The sequence below is a fragment of the Meleagris gallopavo genome, chromosome 6 (assembly GCF_905368555.1).
Source record: "Meleagris gallopavo chromosome 6, MGAL_WU_HG_1.1, whole genome shotgun sequence".
Classification (NCBI taxonomy): domain Eukaryota; kingdom Metazoa; phylum Chordata; class Aves; order Galliformes; family Phasianidae; genus Meleagris; species Meleagris gallopavo.
In genome coordinates, this window is record NC_139409.1 from 16,086,281 (window position 1) to 16,105,801 (window position 19,521).

Genomic DNA, 19,521 nt, shown 5'->3' on the forward strand with positions numbered 1-19,521 from the left:
ATCTTTGTTTATTCCATTGCCCCTCATGGTAGAGGTACTGGACACCATAGGAAATACTTGGTCAACCAAAGTAGTTGACCAGGGATCCTACATCAGCTGAAGGTCCAGGCAGAGAGTCTAGAAACTGCCAGGAGTTTCATGTAGGTCTTGGTCCAGTGGGGATTTCAGGTTTCCATGGGCCAGAAAGGAGCCCTGGAACCTGGTGGACCACCAGCCTCACAGAAGTCAGCAGGGGGTACCCTCTCTCTGTGTGTCTGGAGCTTTTGCTGCTGCAAACCACTTCTGACATGCTGGCATTTTCAGAGGAAATAGTGATTAGTCAAAAAAAAAAAAAAAAAAAAAAAAAAAGGCTGTCCAGTCATAAGTGATGTATCTGGTACACTTTTTCTGTGTAGAGGAAAGAGTAGATCAGCCAGCTGGGATCAAAAAATTGGCATTCCTAACAAATATCAAATAAAAGTTAAAAGTTATAGGAGAAAAAAAATAAAAGAAGAATGTGCCATTTCTCCTCTTTATTGTACAACTGATAGCAAATACACTATGTGAGAGCATTGCTAAGATAAGGTGACACGTGCGAGCCCATGGATCGAAGGACAGCCGAGGGTAATTAATAAATCATATTCTCTGTGATTTGTTTTCTGTCCGTACTTATTGCATCTGTGCTGGCCAAATTCAAAACAATGAAATGTGGCATCCACAGTTAGTGCTGGAGCAAACACGTACTTGATGGTGCTATCCACCAGCAACATGTGGGAGAGATTAGGTAAGCGAGGTGGCTCCTGCTGCGGGGCTATCCGCGCTCCGCAGCATTTGAAAGGTATGCTGCTGCCTCTCGCACCTCAGTGCGGGCACTGCTGGGAAGCAGCTAGGAAAGCTGCTTTATCAAAAGGCAATACACATCAGCTGTGCTGATGTGAAGTCAAAATCACTGCTTCAGCCTATGCTGCAGCGATAGTAGCATCAGAGGAAACAGGACCTGGCGGCTGTGGTGATCTTTGATGCGGCTTTCTGGCGATCAAAGTGGCAAATAAGAGTCCTAGACTACCAGAAACTTTTCCCAGCCGCACGAAACTTCTTATCGGCACCTGCGCTATGCACGTACCTTATTCCTGTTCTTTTGGAGTCATTCCTTATTATTTTTAACGCGAATCAAGCCGAGGGACGAGACCGGCCTCCGAACACCACCCGCCCTTTCTGGGCGACCCCCGCGGGCACAGCCGCAGCCCCGGGCCCCGCCGGCCGCCGGGAGGGGCCGGAGAAGCGAAGGAGTTAAAGGGAGGCGCTTGGGAAATCTGATGCTAAGGAAGCCCCAGGAATGTTGCACATTGCCATTCTCCTGCAGTCCCCGCTACGGGCAGACGCACCGGCCCCGCCGAGGAGCTCAGCCCCGAGGCTGTACTCGCACCTTCCCTCAGGTTCGGCCGGGAGAGATGAGAAGAAAGGTGGGGGGAGAGATTTTATTTTACACGCGGAGCAGACGGGACGGGGGGTCCCCCCCACCGGGAGGGGCTCTCCTGACCGCCGCCGTCTCTCTTCTCTTGCAGGCGCGGCCAGAGATGCCGGGCAGACGGCTGTGGTGGGTGCGCTGCTGGCTCGGCGTCTGCCTCTCGCTGCTGGGCGCTGAGGGCGGCGGCGAGCCGTGCCGTGCCCCCCCCTGCGGCGGCGAGGCTCCCCCTGCGCCGTGCCGCGGAGCCCGCTGTGGCCCCAGGGCCGGCCGCCCCGCGCGCTCCTTCCCGCACGCCGCCACGCCTCTGCGGCCGCCGCAGGGCAAAGCGCCGCCCGCCGGGCCGCACCCCGCCGCCAGGGGGAGCGCCGCCGAGCCCTGCCCCGCCGGGGGCTGCGCCGCCAACGGCACCCGCCGCGACTGCCACGGCCTGGAGTGCCGCCTGCCGCTCCGTCTGCGGCCCCGGCCCCGCGGCCCCGGCTGCTCCGCCGCCGCCGAGGGTTGCCCCGAGCCCGCCCTGCTCCGCGCCGCCGACAGAGCCGCTCAGTTCGCGGGAGACGACTTCGCCTACGCCGGGCCCGAGCTGGGCGGCGGCGCCCTGGGGGTGCAGCTCACCTGCGACGTGAAGCCAGGTGCGGGGCGTCGGGGGGCCGGGCCGGGAGGGAGGCGCTGGGGCTGCCCCGTTTCCGTCCCTCCGGGCCGTGGTTTGGAGGCAGAGCCGTGGCGCTGAGTGCGGGGCGCTGCCCCGTCGTATCATTCCTTCAGGGGGTCTGCAACAGGTGAAGCGTGGTGGAGTAGGGACCTTCACGGTGCTATTGTAAAGCCAGTGTAAGTTCTCTGATTGTCTTCACAATTGTCGGGTCTGGAATTTTTTGGTTTGTAGCAACATTGTCTGGAGCTTCAGAGTTGTAAGTTGTGCACCCAGACTGAATGAGCTGGTGCCATTGGTGAGAAACTTGCTGCTGCTCACGTGTTGTTGCGCTGTGATAGCCAGCAGAAAACAGCAACAAATTGCAGAGCTCCTCTTATTGCACAGAATAAAGAGCACTGTACTGCCCCTGTCAGTTTAACATCCCTGTAGAAAGTCTGACAAGTCCAGGGTTATACCCTTGGGTCAGCGAAAGATGCAAAGTGATTCCCCAGGTTGTGTGGATTTACCAAGGTTAAGAGCATCAGCATAGCTTTAATGAATACAGAGCAGTTTGTGTTTTTGCCTAATGCCTTGTCTGAGAAATACAAACTTCATGAGGAAGAATGATTTATTTCACCCCTAGTGATGGTCAAAGCTAATAGGAAGGCATGAGGAATGTTTGAACTTTGTCACATCCTTGTGGCCAAGTTGAGCACTGTGGTAAGAGAGCAGAGAACCTCAATTTGGGCATCTACTGAGTGGAGTAACACCTCCTCCAAAACAGCCTTCAGAATTTGGTGATGCTAATCTCAGGTGAGATTTAACTCCGCCTCCTCCCCCTACCTTCATGTTACTGTGACAATGTCTGTCTTTGTTTTTCCTCCCAGATGTCCTGCAGAACCTCTGTGTGCCCTGTGACCAAGGGTGGGCAGAAAGCAGAGACGTCTCCATTTATTCTGCTTCTGTGCGCTTTCTTTGTACCTTTATCATAATTGCCATACCTCCCTTTTCCAAAAGGACCTATGATATTTCCAATTTCTTTGTGCTTACCAAGATCCATATTTCCAAGTAGTACAAATCATAGCAAATAATAAGGACTGCATGGACAGAAGAGTGACACTTCTTGCATGGTGCCGAAAGCACATGTTACATCTTCACTGAAAGTATCAGACAGTGTGACCTCCTTCTCCAAATATCCTCTTATTCCAGGACTGTCTTTGGAGAACCTCAGTCAGTCATAGCATTTGCAGCTGCCATCATGACATCTGTGCACCTGTGATCTCTCCCATAAAGATGGGGTTAGGTACTCCTTCCTGACACAGGACAAAGTATAATATGGGAGAGTGAAGCAAAGGGTTGGAACAGAGAAGATGCCCTGAATTTCTGGGACTTGACACATGCAATGAACTCTTACAACTTTATGCTCTTTGCAGTCATGCTGCCAGGTGAAGTCTTGGAAGGACAAGAGTGCGGTTAGAAGTTTCCTTTAAAGTTTTTCAATCTATTGAGACTGGGTGATACTTCATGGGCAGCAGCTGTCAGGGATTTGTGCATTCTCCTTTTCATGCCTCACTGATCCCAGCCATTCTCAGCTGAGGCAGAGATGACCATTGTGTGTGCTGGAGAGAAGAAGTGGACAGCGCTGCCTACTAACCCATTTCAAACTGTCGAAGGCATCATTATCACGGAAGGACATGGTGAGCAAACTAGTAATTACATGTGAACTTGTTCTCACGTGAAGGCTGTTTCACACACACAACTGCACCCACAAAGGTTTTTCCTTCTCACTTCATTTGCCTTACAGCCTGTGAGTGACACAGATTGGCAGCAGCCTGCAGCCAAGACCACTGCAGCAGCCATGGTGCTTGGTGTGATGGCCTGGGCTGAACGCTTCATTCTGTCTGGATTGGACAAAGGGCCTGTATGCATTTTGCCCATTCTAAACACTGAATCCAGTCCTTCACAAGACAGCTTTCTTTCCGAGAAGTGGAAGAGCAGCTGGATTCATCAATATTTAGCAGAGATCTCACGTGCTTGGCATCAGAAACAACAAAATGAGCCATGTTGATAGTCTTTGGTTTCCTTCAAGTCAGTGTACAGGCAAGCATCCAGTATTCTACTCTGCTTGCAACCTCTAACATTCACTGCTTAAGACTTCTGAGACCTTCCTGTTGAACACAGATCACTAGGCTTCTTGAAATAGTGCAGAGAATATGTTTTTCAATTCTCATTTGCAGAAGAAGCGCGATTCTGCACAGAAATTCTGCATGGCCTGTAGAATCCAATAATGAAATGTGATAATCACACATTGAAGCATCTAATGCATTTACCATTAGCTGCAGAGAGCAGCTACTCAAACAGCATGTGATGAACATAGTGGGGCAAATCCAGGAAATGTCCTTTGTTTCTGTTCTTCTGAAGAAACTAGTCCCAAGACTAGAGGAGTCTGAGAGCTGATGTGCAGATTTGTATGTAACACCTTTTTCCTATCAGATGAATCCATTCCTCTGCAAGATTCATTGATGCTTCCCAGCAGCTCCTCGACTGCACCTTACTCTAGATGAAGGACTGGTATCCCAAGTGGAGGAACGCACATGACCTGTTGTCATTGTCGCTCATTTTATGTTCCTCTGTGTTTCTCTTCACATTGATCAGTTGTCATTAAATTCTTCATTTTTCCCACCTGAGCCATTTTTCTGTTCTTTTCTTTTGGACAGACTTCTCTGCGTACCCAAATGCTCCCATTTGGGCAAAATAATGTGCAGCTGCCATATTTCATACATGCCAAACCTGGCACATGCTGTTGCATTCTTCTGTGCACTGAGAAGTGTCTGCAGCCCAATGCCCATCTGCTGTGGTTATCAGGAGGGAGTGGCACCATCTTGGGTTCCACTAAAGATCTCACAGTCTTCCTTCCCTTCCTCACGATAGGATGACAGCCTTCTTTCAGTCTTCCTGCACTAAGATTGTACCTGAGGGAACATGCAGCACCCTCTCAGATTGATGTGTCCTTTCCAAGGCATTCTCAGTAGGTGTTTTTTTTGTATCATGGATGGACTGTGGAAGCGTGGAGTAGATATCTGCAAAACATTCCTTACCATGGCTGTGTATGGTGTGTGTGTGTGTTAGTATGAAAGTTAATATTGCATCTGTGGTCATGAGAACATCTGGGTGTTGCAAGTGGTTGTACCTGCTTGATACTTGGCTGGGAATGTGGAAGGGTAGTTAATTAGGATTGCTGTGCATACTAAATATATCTTGGAGTGGAATTCATCCTGTGTGATTTAAGGCCAGTGTTCTAGAGACATCCCAGTCTGACATTCACTGGGGGTTATCTTTAGACAGGTAATGGAGAGAAATGGCTACATTTAGTGCTGAGCTATTTTAGACTTCAGAGGTTTTTTTGACAAACAAGATTCCTCTTCCTCTTAATCGAATATCATTTATTTTCAGTAGAGTCTTCTCTTTTCTGCAAGAGCTTTGTTACCTCAGTATTGCTCTGACGTTGTGAACTGCCTAAAGCACCAACTAATGCAGCGGAAGGCCTCCTGTACTGGTGTATAACATTGTGGCTGAATATAGTCCAATACTGTAAAATAAAAATGAGAGTAAAAGCAGTCACAAAGGATTTCTTAGGTCTCATATTGTCACCAACTGAGCTTTAAACATCTAGGAGGAGCAAAGATAAATTGACTGACTGAAACACTGCCTTAGTTAGAGTTCTGTAAGGCTGTTTAGGGGAGAGATCATTGAAAGCTGGTCCATCAAGTGACTAGTTTCACTGTGGTCAGAACTTCAAATTATAGCCATTTTTGCTGCCAGCAGTCAGCCAGTTACTGGCTGAAGACAGTGCTCCTTCAGTATATGCTTACACATCAGCTCTGCATGTGTCTTACTGAACTGGGGCTTTTGTTAACAAATGCTGTGCATATGCTGTATTGGTTAATATAATGCCAATAATGATACATTTTCTTCTGTTATGTATACCTCTTATAATTAATCCTAGCATTTTCTTTGCATTTCTTACCTCTGTGGCGTACTGAATTGATGATGACATAGCTTTGCAGGCCATGGTTTGTGTCTAGGTATATACTGCATTAGCTCATGGTCGTTCCTGAGTGGTGCAATCATCTGCAAACAGCATTTTTTGTTTGTTTGTTTGTTCTGTTGTTGTTGTTTTTATTTTTGTTTTTTTTTTTAAATAAAAGACTTAGAATTGTTCCTTTTTTTCAGTGAGTGCGTAATTTCACCTTTATCTCCTCTGAGTTTCTTTTTCTTGTTTTATTGCTGGTACTTAGTATCACAGAGTCCTTTTACAGATCTTTGTAATTGACCCTTATTTTTACTGCCTTCAATAGCTCAGAGTTCTCAAGAAATTTTATCACCTCTGTAGAGAAAATTGGCCATTTGTTCCTTACTGTATTTGATGTATATGTTGATATGATTCATCTGTTACTGACCCCTAGTGATGATTAATTTATGAACTGAAGCACAGGGGCTGATTATGTCTTTTTCAGTGTCTACAACTGTAAATGTTGTTGCTTATGAAAGAGAAGAGCTTGAAGTCCCATAGAGGAGCTACAGAGATAGTAAAGGGACTGGTTTTAAATCATGACTTGAATTTAAAGTGCCTTTTCATTAAACTTATTAAAATTGTAATACCTTTGAAGAGATAACACAGCTACCTGAAAAATTATTTATCTTGGAAAATAACCAGTCATTTGTATTTCAGGAGAAAATGAAGTTCCATCTGAAGATGCCCTAATACTACAGCTTCACCTTGCAAAAGGTCATGAGAAATTTATTGAAATGCTAAAAAGCCAGCAGCAGATCATTGTAGATTTACAGCACAAACTTGCTGAACAGCAACATGTATTGGTTAGCCAGCAACGGGAGATTCTTGAACAGCAAAGAAAAATGTATGAGCAAATGGATCTGATCAAAGTGCAGTATGGCATGCTTTTTGACACAGTGAAACAAATGTCATTTCAGAGTTTGCAAGAAGATATTCAAAATTATTTTGAAAGTCATCTTCAAGGACTTCAGAACCAGGTCAGGAATCATCTCCAGAAGTCATACTCTGTGCATAAAGTAGAAGTGGATGCAAAAGTGATTAATGTTGGGGAGTCTTTGCTGGACTGTGGTCTTTGTGAAAGTGATGAATTTTGCAATTTCCAAAAGACACCTTCACAATGTGAAAAATGCACACTGTGTCCTGCTGGTTTTTTTCAAATGGCTGATTGCTCTGCAAACTCTGATCGGATTTGCCAGGTGAAATATAATTCTGTATCTTTCAGTTACTGTTTAGGAAATATTGTGTGGACATATAAGGATGATGTTCCGCAAATAACTATTCATAGAGGTAGTTATTTTGCCTGAAGTTGTCTGTGGATTTTCTCATTGCCATTTTCTGCTGTAAATGGGGCACTGAGTAGTGTCTGCTGGATGTAAAGCTTTCCCAAGTCTAGCAGCTGCCAGGTCATTGATTCTGCTCATCCTGGTAGAAAAATATACCCTAAAATGCACTTACGCACGATAAGTTCATTTATTTAATGCCAGGCCAGATTACATGATCTGCTGGACACATTGGAAAAGTAGAGGAAAGCTTTATTAAGTAAAACTAATGATCATGCATTTTTTTATAAGCTGGAAATAAAAGTTATCAGTTAAAAAAAAATGTAAAATCTAATTCTAGCTTAAAAACAGCATGCAAAGATATAAAATGTTTAACATTCACATTTATAATTATTAAATACATTTTGCTATACAAAACAGGCATGTAAACAAGATGCTTTTGTGGTCACCTCCATTTAAAAATCCTAAGCTATGTTGGGATGTTTAAAATAGTGACTTCTTTGCCAGATGTTACCTCCAGTTCTTAGCTTCTCGTGAGCCTGAACAGCTAGTGATCTGTGCCCCCATTACTGAGAAAAACATGAAAGAGGCTGACCCCTTCCCTCTTCTTGTCTGATTTTCTTTAATGTGAGCGTTTCAAGGCAAATTTAGCCTTTTGTTCTTTCCGCTCTACCTACTGTATTGTGAGAATAGAGCCTGTTGAGAGGGAAAGTTAATTTATCATTTCACTTTCTTGGATGTTTTTCAGTTAGCACCTTCCTCCCAGACTAGATGTCTTTAAGAGCCTTTCCTAATGCTCTTTTGGTTGTTGCAATGTCCTCAAGACCAATTGAGCGATTCTATTGAGGGATGTGATACTGTCATCATGCAATGTAAAAAGTGTTAGTTGTAGTACCAGTCCATTTAGCTCACGATCTGCAAACTGGAAACCACACAGTCTGTGTGGATACCTCGATAAAGCAAATCCAAAGCAAGCTGTCTTGCTCCAACATGTCTGTGAGATCACCTTCCTCTTCCTGCCTGCATACGCCTGGGTGTGACAGCCTGAAGTGCCTGTTTCAAGGTGAAGTTATGGCATTATAGTTTTTCAGTATGGTTCTTGTGATTTACAGGACAGAGATGAATGCACTGAATCTCCAAGCATTTGTGGCGAGAGAATAAAATGTCTGAATACTCCAGGTAAGTTATATTCCCTGATAATTAAAGGATGAAGATAATTAGTTCTTCAGGAACAGGCCAGAAGGATAGATAAAGGCTCAGGCCTATATGTTTGTAATAGTATGCTCAGGTTGATGGAATCAAAGAGGTTGTGAAACTCTAGGTTGATAGCAGCTCTAGGTTGATAGCAGTTCTTCTGGACAGACAGTAGGCTCTTTAGAACATAATATCCACTAGGTCCTTTCGAGAGTCCCTTTTACCTTATTTTCTTGGGTTTTTATATGCTTTGATTTTAATTTTCTCTTATAACCTGACCATGTTCTTGTTTATGCTGGTGCAAATGGGGTGAAAATCAAAGATTCTATTCCTAATGGAGAAAAATAGCTGTCATTTTCCTTCAGCTGCACTGAGGTAGATATTTGAGTTGATCTAATAAAGGTGCTTATAGAGCCTTTCTTCATCGATCTTACTCTCCTTTAAGCAATAATATTGTCAAATATTGAGGATGATCAATAGTTTTCATCATTTGTAAGTGTGGAGGATTTTTTAGTCGTTTAAGATTGGATTTGAGTAGAATAGCTCAAAAAGTGGAAAACTTCAGACTTAGCCTTCATTACTTCTTATGGCAGTCAGACACAAAGAGCAGAATTAACAGATGTAGTGAGCAAAATGTATCCAGGTACTAGGATAACTTCTGGTCAGCCAAAAAAACTTGAAAAAAACAGATCAAATAGAGCATTTCACCAATCACAACTTGTACTGAAGTACACTCAGTAAAACAATCAAAGGAAGCCTTCATCAGCTTACATGCTTTTTATCCTTTTTATACCCACATAAAAAGTGGGTGACCTTTCTGAGGGACAAAGGGTGTTTCAACTCTTTGAGTGATTTTGCTCTGATGTAGAAAAAAGTGGGAGGGAATTGGTCCTAGGAAAGGGTTAAAAGAAGACTTGGGCTTGCATACATTGCCCTTGCTTCATTTTGGCAGGAACTTAGGATGGCTTGGTGGTGTTATTATAAATGCCACAGAAAACTGGAAGTAACTGGAGAGAGCACCCAGTGCTGCCTTGCCTGGCAAACACTGTAGCAGAGTCAGTCTTAACTAAAGAAGAGACAAGGTGCTTCCTTATAGCCAGCCTTAGTGTTGAGCAATTAGATGAGGACTGCTTGGGGCACAACATTTGAACCAAAGCATCAGAATGATATAAGGCTTGGTCTCTTCTTTAGTAGGAGGCTGGGTTTGGTGCTATCAAGCTGGTAGTTTTGTGGAAGGAAGCTTACAGGGTCCCAGCTTGAGGAAAGGAGAATCACCAGTGTGGGAGTCATTTGGTAGTGCTCTAGTTTGTGACATGAGAGAGGGAAGGCTGTAAGGAATTTATCCAGAGGGCTGTGTGCGATGACCCAGACCAAGCGCAGGTGTTTTCTACTGCTAGAGGAAAAATTTAGAGGACAAAATACTGCTGTAAAACAGTTGGGTAATGGTGGTTTGTCAGACCGTAGTCAGCAGCAATGTGTTTGAAAGGAAAAGACTCTTCCTCTGATTCCTCTTTTCCCATTTTTAATGATGGCTTATGAAGATGTGAGGACATTCTGTCTTCTATCAACTGGACTAAGAATCAGTGTTCTGTCAACATTCTCCCCATCATCTGTCATGGAAGAGGGAGTGCTCTTCGTATTTTTTGTTTGATAAGATTACTACCTTGAGCCTGTCTGTTCATGATGGCTCATTATCTTATACAAGTACAATTAACTTGTCAAAAGGGTGTCTGAAACTGGATGTTTGTTTTGGGTAATGGTGGGGATGTGTTCTGATGTATGAGTTCCAGATGTTGTATGCAGTTTCTTGAGCTGCGTGCAAAGTTTGTTAGATCTGTAACAACTCATGTTCCCTTAACAGTGGGAAGGGAACACATAGCAGCAGAAAACCATGCAACTATGAGCCTCTCTTTCTTTGCCTTTCCACTTTTCTGTGTATCATATCTCCTTCCCTTGGTGCCTTTCCTTGCTTTTATCTGAGACGGGAGTTGTTAGATTATTTGAATAAAGGTTTGTCACCAAGGAGCCATCAAAGTGCATGGTTTTCTCCTCACACAATCCCAGGAGAGCAGCCAGACTGTTGTCCTTGATGTGAATCTGCCAAGTGGAGCTGGCCAAAAGCAGTCTACACCATGCAAACCAAAGGGGTGTTTCTATAGAACTTACTCTGGGATGCTGTGAGGAGAGGATTTAGAGATTGCATGAGATCTGTTGAGGAGTGTTTTAGATGGGTATGGGAATATACAAAAATTGTTATGAATGTTCAGAGGGAAGTAAGGAGGGCTAGTGAAATTCAGACTGGATTAACGGGCGAGTAGGATAAGAGGTTTGCGGACTATCAACTGTACCCAGACCTTGTACTTTGGCGAGCTTGTATGTTCAGATGCCAGTGACTAAAGGAGACCAGACAGTCTAGAACCAATCACTGGAGAGTCCCATATGGTGTGTGCATATTCCACTACTGGTCTTCAGTGCAGTTAGAGAGAACAGGCCTGAGCCACCTGTGCTGTACATGTTTGTGTGAATATTGCATGTGCTTGTTAAGGTTTTCATCCATGTGGCTGGTTATGTTCTGTGCAAATGTCTACCAGGCAAAAGGGTTCAGCCTGGCTGCATGTGGGAGTACAAAACTGGGACAACCTCATATCTGTGGATTCACAAAACAACTTTAATGCAGCTGGGCTGCTCACAGTAAAATCAGGTGTAGCAGCATCCAGAGTAGGGGCCAGGAAGAGGTGGAAGAGATTGTCAGAAATGTGGTAGAGAGAAATAGGAAGCAGTCACAGCATGGTGTTCTGCTGGCCTTCTGATGTTTGGCTGGTGTTTGCTCCTTGACCTTTTCAGGTCTGGCAGAGGTTAGTATGTTGCTGCTGCTGTGTCCACAGTCGGAAGCAGTCCATGTGCTGCTTTGAAGTCACCTATTTCAAGTACATGAAGGGGGAGCACCTGCTGCAGATAGAAGTGATTAAAAACTAGAGAGCATAATGGTAAGAGTAGTCACCACATCTATTTGTAAAGCTTGATATTCATAAAAAACCTTAAATATACATAAAGATGTATTAAAGAAGCAAATAGCATAAATGAGTATGTCTAGGCACTTCTGCAGTTCATCTCTGCTAAATGAAATGGTTGTATTTGTGTATTCAGTAGCAGCTCATCCTGCATGTTGCAGTGGCATGGGAGCTGTTGATCTGAGAAGCAGAACTGGTTAAGTAGTGTCATGCCAGCTATTATTCTATGGTGAAAAATGATCTGTTTTTCGAAAGGAAAGCTTGTCAGGGACCTTCTGTATTCCCTATAGAATATTCGTAGTTGAAAAAAATGTGATCGTATTTATTTCGCTTTTGCTTCTTGTAAAAAAAGCCAGATGCTTTTCGGGGGAATAAAATGTTAAGTTTCCTTTGACTTCTACACTAAGCTCTTCTGAGGAAGCCATACCTGGTCTCCAAATAAATGTTCTCACATCATACATTATATGGTACTACATACTACTATGTGTTAGTGAAGAATCAAATGAATAGACAAAAAGAGGTATGAGGGTGAATATATGAAGCCTGTATAAGTGAATACTGCATCTGGTGGTCTCAGCTGAATAATGTTGTGTCAGAAGTGAATTTTAGCGAATATGCTGACTTCCCTCATATGCCAGGTGCATGTGTAGTATTCTGTTATGCAGTCCTCAGTACGTGAGCATGCTTTTCTGCCTGTGACAGCAGTCTATGCAGCCAGTATTGTCCTGGGTTGAGCAGTGGAGAAAATTGTCTTGCTGGGGTCCATGTCAAATGCTTGTAGTCCCAGTGTTGGAGCAGATCTCTGCCCAGGAACAGCAACTTTCCAACTGAGGAGTAAAACAAATGTGTGCATCTAAGAAACACTTGTGAGTAAAATAACACAGTAGATAGTAAAGGATACTTAAGAGGAGCTATAGGAAAGGAGATCGTTGGGTTTGATTATGTGTGGTCAAAAAGCTGAAATTAGTGCATTGGCACATAAACTCTGAGGCACAAACTGCAAGTAGTTATTCTTTTGGTTGTCTCAAATTAAGTGTGTTGATTTAGATCCTGAGGGCTCTGTGCACAAAGGTGCTGGGAACCAGCTGCTCCAGCTGGAGGCAACAGCAGATGGCAGTGCTCTTGGAAAACTGTCATAGAAAATTACAGGCTGTTTTTAAAACCTGCTCTTTGAGTGTGCATTCTTTGATCCACTGAGGTCACGATGTGCCATCTAACAGCATAAAATTACCTTCTTTCAAATTAAGTAATTCCAAATGGCATCTCTAGATATTTTCAGTGGTGTTTTGTTCATCTGATTATTTTAGGCTATCAAGACCATTGTTGTCCCATGTCTCACAGCAGTGGTTTTCTGCTTGTGCAAACTCTGCATAATGATTTTAAGCCATATGTTTACCATTTTGTTTTCCCTACTTGTCTCTTGCAGGATCATTAAAAACAGTACACAGAATGCCTGAGGTCTATGTCCCTCAGATTGGAAAGCACTGCTTTAGCAATCAGCTACAGCAGCACTGCCCATAACACGTGTGGGCAGCAGTGAACATTTTTTGTGTAGAGGAACTCTACCTTAGTTGAAAATATCTTCACTGCTTAGTGCAAAGTGTCTTTGTAGCAATATCACATCTGACCAGTTACAGATTTTGGTTAGAATTTCCCCTGTTCAGCCCCTTCTCTCTCCTTGCTCTTCCCACTCTAAAACACTGAGTTCAGCTTGGACAAGGTGAGTTTCCCGTAGTGTTTCCTCTGTCTGCTAGCAAGGATCCTTTAGTAGTGCAAAGTGATCTAACAGAAGCACAGAACGGTTTGAGCTGGAAGGGACCTTAAAAATCATGGAGTCCCAATCCTTTGCCATTGGCATGGATACCTTCCACCAGACCCAGCTGCCCAGGGCCCCATCCAGCCTGGCTTTGAACACCACCAGGAATCAACAGTTTCTCTGGGCCGCCTATGACAATGCCTCACCGCCCTCAGAGTAAAGAATTTCTTTTATTTCATCAGGTTATCTTCTGTTTTCTCTCATAATTAGATGCTATCAAACATACTTGATATGTATGTAGATCTGTAGAGTTCTTACATTTAGCGTTTTAAAGGTTTAACAATAAAATTGCCCTATTTCTGTGAACAGGTGGCTTTCGATGCCTTGGAATTGCAGAGAAAGATGCAGCTCTGGGACTGTGTGGAGAGGAGTATTTCTTTAATAAGGAAATGCAAGAATGCCAAGCATGTTTGAAATGTGAAGATGGAATGGTGGCCATGCCTTGTTCCACTGTCAGTGACACAGTTTGTTCAGCAACCAGTGAAAGCAAGCTATCAGAATCTTGGGCTGCAAACGTCATTTTACCATCTGTGAAGTCTGGCATCTCTCAGGTCTACTCTGGCTTGAACTTGAAGATAAGGGAAAAGCTTCACTGTGACATCCTGTCCATCGAAGATCACGGCCTGATATTCAGGCAGCATGGTCTGTTGTGGACTGACCTAAATTTTGCAGTAAAACACAACTGCAGGAATTTTTTGCAACTCTCCTTAAAGCTAAATGGCAGTGAGGAAGGCTATGAACTGAGTGGTGTTCGCATTGAACAGCCAGAAGGAAAATATTTCCAGAGCACCAGTTTAAGCAGCGCTGCTGAGGTGGAGCCCAGCCAAATTCTTTCCGTGTTTTTGAGGAGCCCAAACCAATTCTGCAATCAAAGTAAAGACTTACATATTTACGATCTTAATAGCCCACTAAGTCTGTTCTGGTTGTCTCATGACACGGGTGCTGTGGCAATCAGTGCACACATGTCAACAGCAATGCATTACCAAACTAACTATCGACCTACATTTAAAATAGTTTCTGTTTCTGACCCTTACATGCTAAGTTTATCTCACGATGGCAGAGCTATAAAATTCACTGAAACAGGTGTTGTCAAATTTGTGTTGCACCAAGCGTTGTATTCTATGGGTCACACTTGTGTCCGGGAGGGTTTCTCCTTAATTTCTTATATAAATAGGAATGGTACCAACAGAGAACTAATGAATGTATTTAAATCTGGGGTAAATTACAGAGATACATCAATATCTGCTTCTGGGGCCACAAAAGTTGCTGCTGGAGATCTGATTAGCTTTGAGATACTCTCTCCAGCACAGTGTAATGTTCGGTATTTCGGAGATAGTTCTGGGATTAGTATGTTTAGCCTGATCTGGATACCTTCAGCAGTTTCTAGTGCCATATCAGCCACAGTTTCTGTTACAGGCCTGCCTACTGGAGCTGTGAGAAACAAATTACTGGATTTCACCCAGATCTCATCCAATGAGAAACAGATACAGCTGGTTTCTTCTGGACAGCTTGCTCAGAAGTACTTCATTTTTACAGAAAAGGGAGTTGCCAGTCTTGCATTTAACTTAAAGCTTATCCATTCATGCAATGTGCTTAAAGTGACTCTCCAACAGTTGACCATGGATCAGATGCAACCCTCCATAATTGCTCAGCAGATTGGAGGGCAGATGCCAGAGGGAAGCATATGGACCAGCGTGACCCTCCGTGCATCTTTTGAAGTCCATAATGGAACGCTGATATCAGTTTCTCTTGACTGCGTACGTGGAAGGATCAATCAGATCACTCATGAGCATGGAACCAGTGTATCTATTTTATGGATTTCATCTTAATTTCTGTAGCACAGAATTGGGGTTTAAATTGGATTTGGATTCTACTCTGATTCTTTGTCTGTATTTGACATCTTACAGTGTGTCAGTGTGAATATGCTGTCCCAGTAAAGTGCTCTCAAATTTAGGTATATTTAAATATAATCTTAATTAAGTGATCAGCATTTAAAGAAAAGAGAGCTTTCAGAGTTCCTAGATAGTACTTCTGTTAACATCTTCAGACAAGGGATCTATGGATTCAACTCAGAACTATTTTTTACAGTGCAGTCTCTTACAACCAGTTATTTCTGGATCATAGAAAATTGTGATGAGAGTAAATACGTATCTTTTGGTACTGGAACTGAAAGCAGTGCAGCCAAGTAATGGAAGTCTGCTTTCACTTTCTTTTGCCAACAAGACTATACGCACTCAGAGGCAAATTTGTTTACATCTTATAAAATGTTGTGCTTAATCTTTAAGTGCCTTAAGTATGCCTCAAAGTAGAAATGGTAATATGGTAACACTGAATTATACTTGCACAATTTTATAAAAATGGTCCTGGGTCAAAAATAGAACGTTGTTTTTACAAAACATAATCACTGTTCTCATCATGAACGTTGTAACTAATGATGATCTTTCTAACTTAATTTTGAAATAATCTGCTTTTAAGTAATTTGGGAAGACTTGTTCCCATTTTAAGTTGCAGCCATTGAAGGGTTGCATGATGAGAAGGAAGTATTAGAAACGTCTTGAAAGTCAGGCTTTAAAAGGAAACAGACTTTTATTCAGTTTCTTACGAATTACAAATTATTTTCCTGACCAAAAAGGGACACCATTCACAAGCATACTTATTTTGCTGAACTAGTGCTTAATTTTAGGAGTTCTGTTTTGTTAAATCACTCAATTCTAAAATGAAATTATGTATTCAGTGACACTGATTGTTGTCTTCTTCCAGCTCTTCTGTCAGAGTGCTCTTTCTGATCTGTGTTTCTCTCCTTTCTTCTCCTGAAGTATCACTACTGCTTCACTCTGTTCTTATTTTGTTAGAAACAAACAGCATGCTCTGTCACATAGCTCATCTCCTTCCAGCCATCCCTCACCAGCCCTACTAAAGAACAGGTGTGTGTGTATGTCACATATATAAGAGGAACATTAATAAGACAGCTGCAGGCTGCCTACCATCAACCTATTTGAGAGTGAGACTATTATGTATTATATCACTTTACTGTGGGTGACTGCCTGAGCACACGTATCTAAAATGCATGCACTTTCCTGTGCTCTTCACCTGTTCTGGTGTTTGTTACCTTTTTCTTTTTTTTTGGTAAAAGCATGAACCCAAATGCAAGAGTTCCATCTGGTGTTTCCATTTTTACTTGTAATTTAGAAAATTACAAGTAAATCTTGTAATTTAGAAAATTACAAGTAAATCTTGTCATTATTACTTATGGTTACCTTTCCCTCCTACTTTTTCCTTCAGGTTTGAACTCAGAGATATGCAGGCTTTGGACAGATTGTTCTCCCTACCAAACAGAATGCTAGTATTTCTTGTTTCAGCTCTTAAGTCGGAGCAACCCATTGCAGTATACTTCACTGGATGCTGTGTTGAGGCCAACATAATCACAATAAGTAAGTTCAGCCCTGGTGTTATATCTTCTCTAACAAACTCACTTCTACAAAGACATGATTCTGTGAGGAGGGTGTCAAAGGCCTTCTTTCTCTCAGAAGCAGATAGCTCACTGCTGTATCAGGATGTCTGTACTGCAAGAGAAGCTCTGCAGAGAGCAGACCTGGGTATTTCTGCAGTGAAACTGCAGGGAAGACAATGTTGGAGAAGGTTTGAAATAAGATGCTTACGTTTTTATTTGACGGAAAGTCAAGAAAATAATCTTCTCACGGACATAGCCCCTTATTTTTCTTGTCTGCTTTACCATATGCAGTTGTTTTAGCAGCTGTCACCCCCATTAAAATAATAGCTTAAGAGTCATTCTGGATTTAAACCTGTGTAGCAGATAATCAGAATCTAATGTAGGATCGTAATCTAATACATCTTCAGCAAACTGCAGATGTTACTTGAGTATAATAAGCATTTGCCTTTATGTAGCATATAGCACATCTAACAGCATGATTTGTATGTGTATATTTTATTTGAGCGAGTTTGTAATATCAGTGGAATTACTTGAATATGGAGAAGACTAATGCTTTAATCCTACATTGTGCACATGGTGATGGCACTTCCATTTAAATGTGCCATTATTAAGGGATGCAGAAACTACCAGGGAGCTACAAGTGAGCATTATTACAGCTAAGGGAGATTTCAGAGTGTGAAATCGTAAATACAGTCTATCTTTTCTGAAGACTCTTGTGGGAGTGCCCATAATTGCCCTCAAATTAAGAGTAGTTTTTTAGATGCATGGGGCAGAAATGCGGTATTTCGCAGCCATCTGTTTAATGGAAATGCATTTCATGTAGTTCTGCTATTGTCATCTTTGATAAAGTATTCACATGATGAAAAAAAATTTCTTCTAAATACAAACAGTTAACTGCAACTTGCAGCAAGCTTAGCCTTATTTCAGTCAAGAAAGACTCATTGTTTGAGCCTGTTTTCATTGCTATCTTAAAAAAAAAAAAAAACAGTCTAAATTAAGAGCTCAGTCCACTTAGTTACAGTAACGTGAATTTCGAGCGTGTTGGAGTCGGAGTGGATTTATGGTAGTCTAACTAACAGCATAGTATATAGCCTTTGCCTCTATGAAAATGATATATATTACCTCATTCCATGCAACGTTAAGTGGTGCGCTGCGGTTCTACATAGGATAAAGTTCCAAAGCAATCAGACAATGTACGATGAATACTAATTTTATGGCACTTACCTCATTTGCTGTAATTAATTGCAGCAATTTATTCTTGACAGATATACCTTATCAATTATATTTACAACTTGGGAACTTTTTATTTCAAGTTTTCATATGGTTTCTTTCTTTTAGTAGCATAATATAATGCTGTGAAGTACAGAATTCATTAATTTTTTTTCTTTTGCATCTTTTGATACCACATTCATGAATACTCTTAAATAAATCTTGGGAGACTGTCTCCAACCCTTGCTTCTAATGGGTGTACTCATAAAGTCTTGTAGAGTAAGTGCAAGTAAAGAGGCTAGCAAAGTCTGTACAGAAACAGTTAATACATCTATGTAGGTCACTCCAAAATTAATACCTTTCTGTGACAATGCAAAGAATAATGGAATGTTGGTGGGAAGGTTCAGGCTTTACTGCCATATCACCATCTGCCTCTGAGAGCGTGAGTCAATATAACAAGATAGGAAGCATTACTTTTAAAACAGCCTTCATAGAAAGGTGAATGTTTCACATACGCAAATAATGGAAAATGTTGTGAAAAATCTAACTATTATAGGAGGAAAATAATATAGGTTGTGTAGTGCTGCTTACGTAACAGGGAAAAGGATCTTCCTTACAAAAGCCTGCATCACTTAATATGAAGCATTTTTGCAATTTGAGAGAGCTTACCTGAATATACTTTATTACCTATACACTTTTGTGCTTTCTGAAGTCAAAATTGGGTAGAATGTATGGACTATTTTAATTTAATATTTTGGATTATTCCCTTCATTCTGTCGTCTGTGCAGATTGCAGTACACTGTGACACTAGTTTCAAGTGCTGCTTTTTAATAAAGTTTCCTACTTTGAAATATTACCTTGTGTTAAAAATACTGTTTAGACACTTCTGTTAATATTATATTGTAATATGTTTTAAGAGAACTTTGCTAAAATAAATACAACAAAAAGGCTTTATTGATGCCATTGCAGTTTTTACCACCACCTCTTTTGTAGACAGATTCCCATGTTACCTGAGTTAGTGACCTGTGCTTGTTGAAGTGATGTTAAACAAGAAAGTGAAAGTGGGGGGAAATAGAGATAGAGGGCATAAAAGTGGGAGAAAGAAGAAAGAAACTCTGTGGTTATTTGAATTAATGCAGAAGACTTCAAACTGAATTTCTTTAGAACAGTCTGAAAGAAATACTTGCTTTCTCAATCAGTTGTAATTGAAAATGTGTTCAGCTGAAAACAGATTCAATCACATGTGACTTCATTTGTGTCATTAACAAAAGACTTGCCCCTACAAACTTCTGTAAACCCCAGTAACTAATGTAACTGAATATACTGAGTATACTCATGTGTTTTGCTGAGCTGGGACATTTAGTAGCATAATTGGGTAATTATACATCAACTTGTATTATGAAACCTCTG

The 19,521-nt window shown here is 42.1% G+C and overlaps 1 protein-coding gene across 1 annotated transcript; it reads left to right on the top strand.

The window, feature by feature from the left end:
• The first annotated feature begins 1,547 nt into the window (after nt 1-1,547).
• On the top strand, nt 1,548-19,055 carry LOC104911388 (uncharacterized). The gene is made up of 4 exons (XM_085227225.1): nt 1,548-2,076; nt 6,808-7,346; nt 8,543-8,609; nt 13,761-19,055. Exons 1-4 carry the CDS (start codon nt 1,557-1,559, stop codon nt 15,278-15,280), a joined length of 2,646 nt encoding a protein of 881 aa, XP_085083351.1. The 5' UTR covers nt 1,548-1,556; the 3' UTR covers nt 15,281-19,055.
• The last annotated feature ends 466 nt before the right edge of the window (nt 19,056-19,521 follow it).

Excerpts from the sequence above, each read along its gene's own strand:
- LOC104911388 (XM_085227225.1), top strand. The coding sequence starts at position 1,557 with ATGCCGGGCAGACGGCTGTGGTGGGTGCGCTGCTGGCTCGGCGTCTGC. Across the intron at positions 7,347-8,542 it reads ACTCTGATCGGATTTGCCAG|GACAGAGATGAATGCACTGA; the intron begins GTGAAATATAAT and ends TGTGATTTACAG. Across the intron at positions 8,610-13,760 it reads AAAATGTCTGAATACTCCAG|GTGGCTTTCGATGCCTTGGA; the intron begins GTAAGTTATATT and ends TTCTGTGAACAG.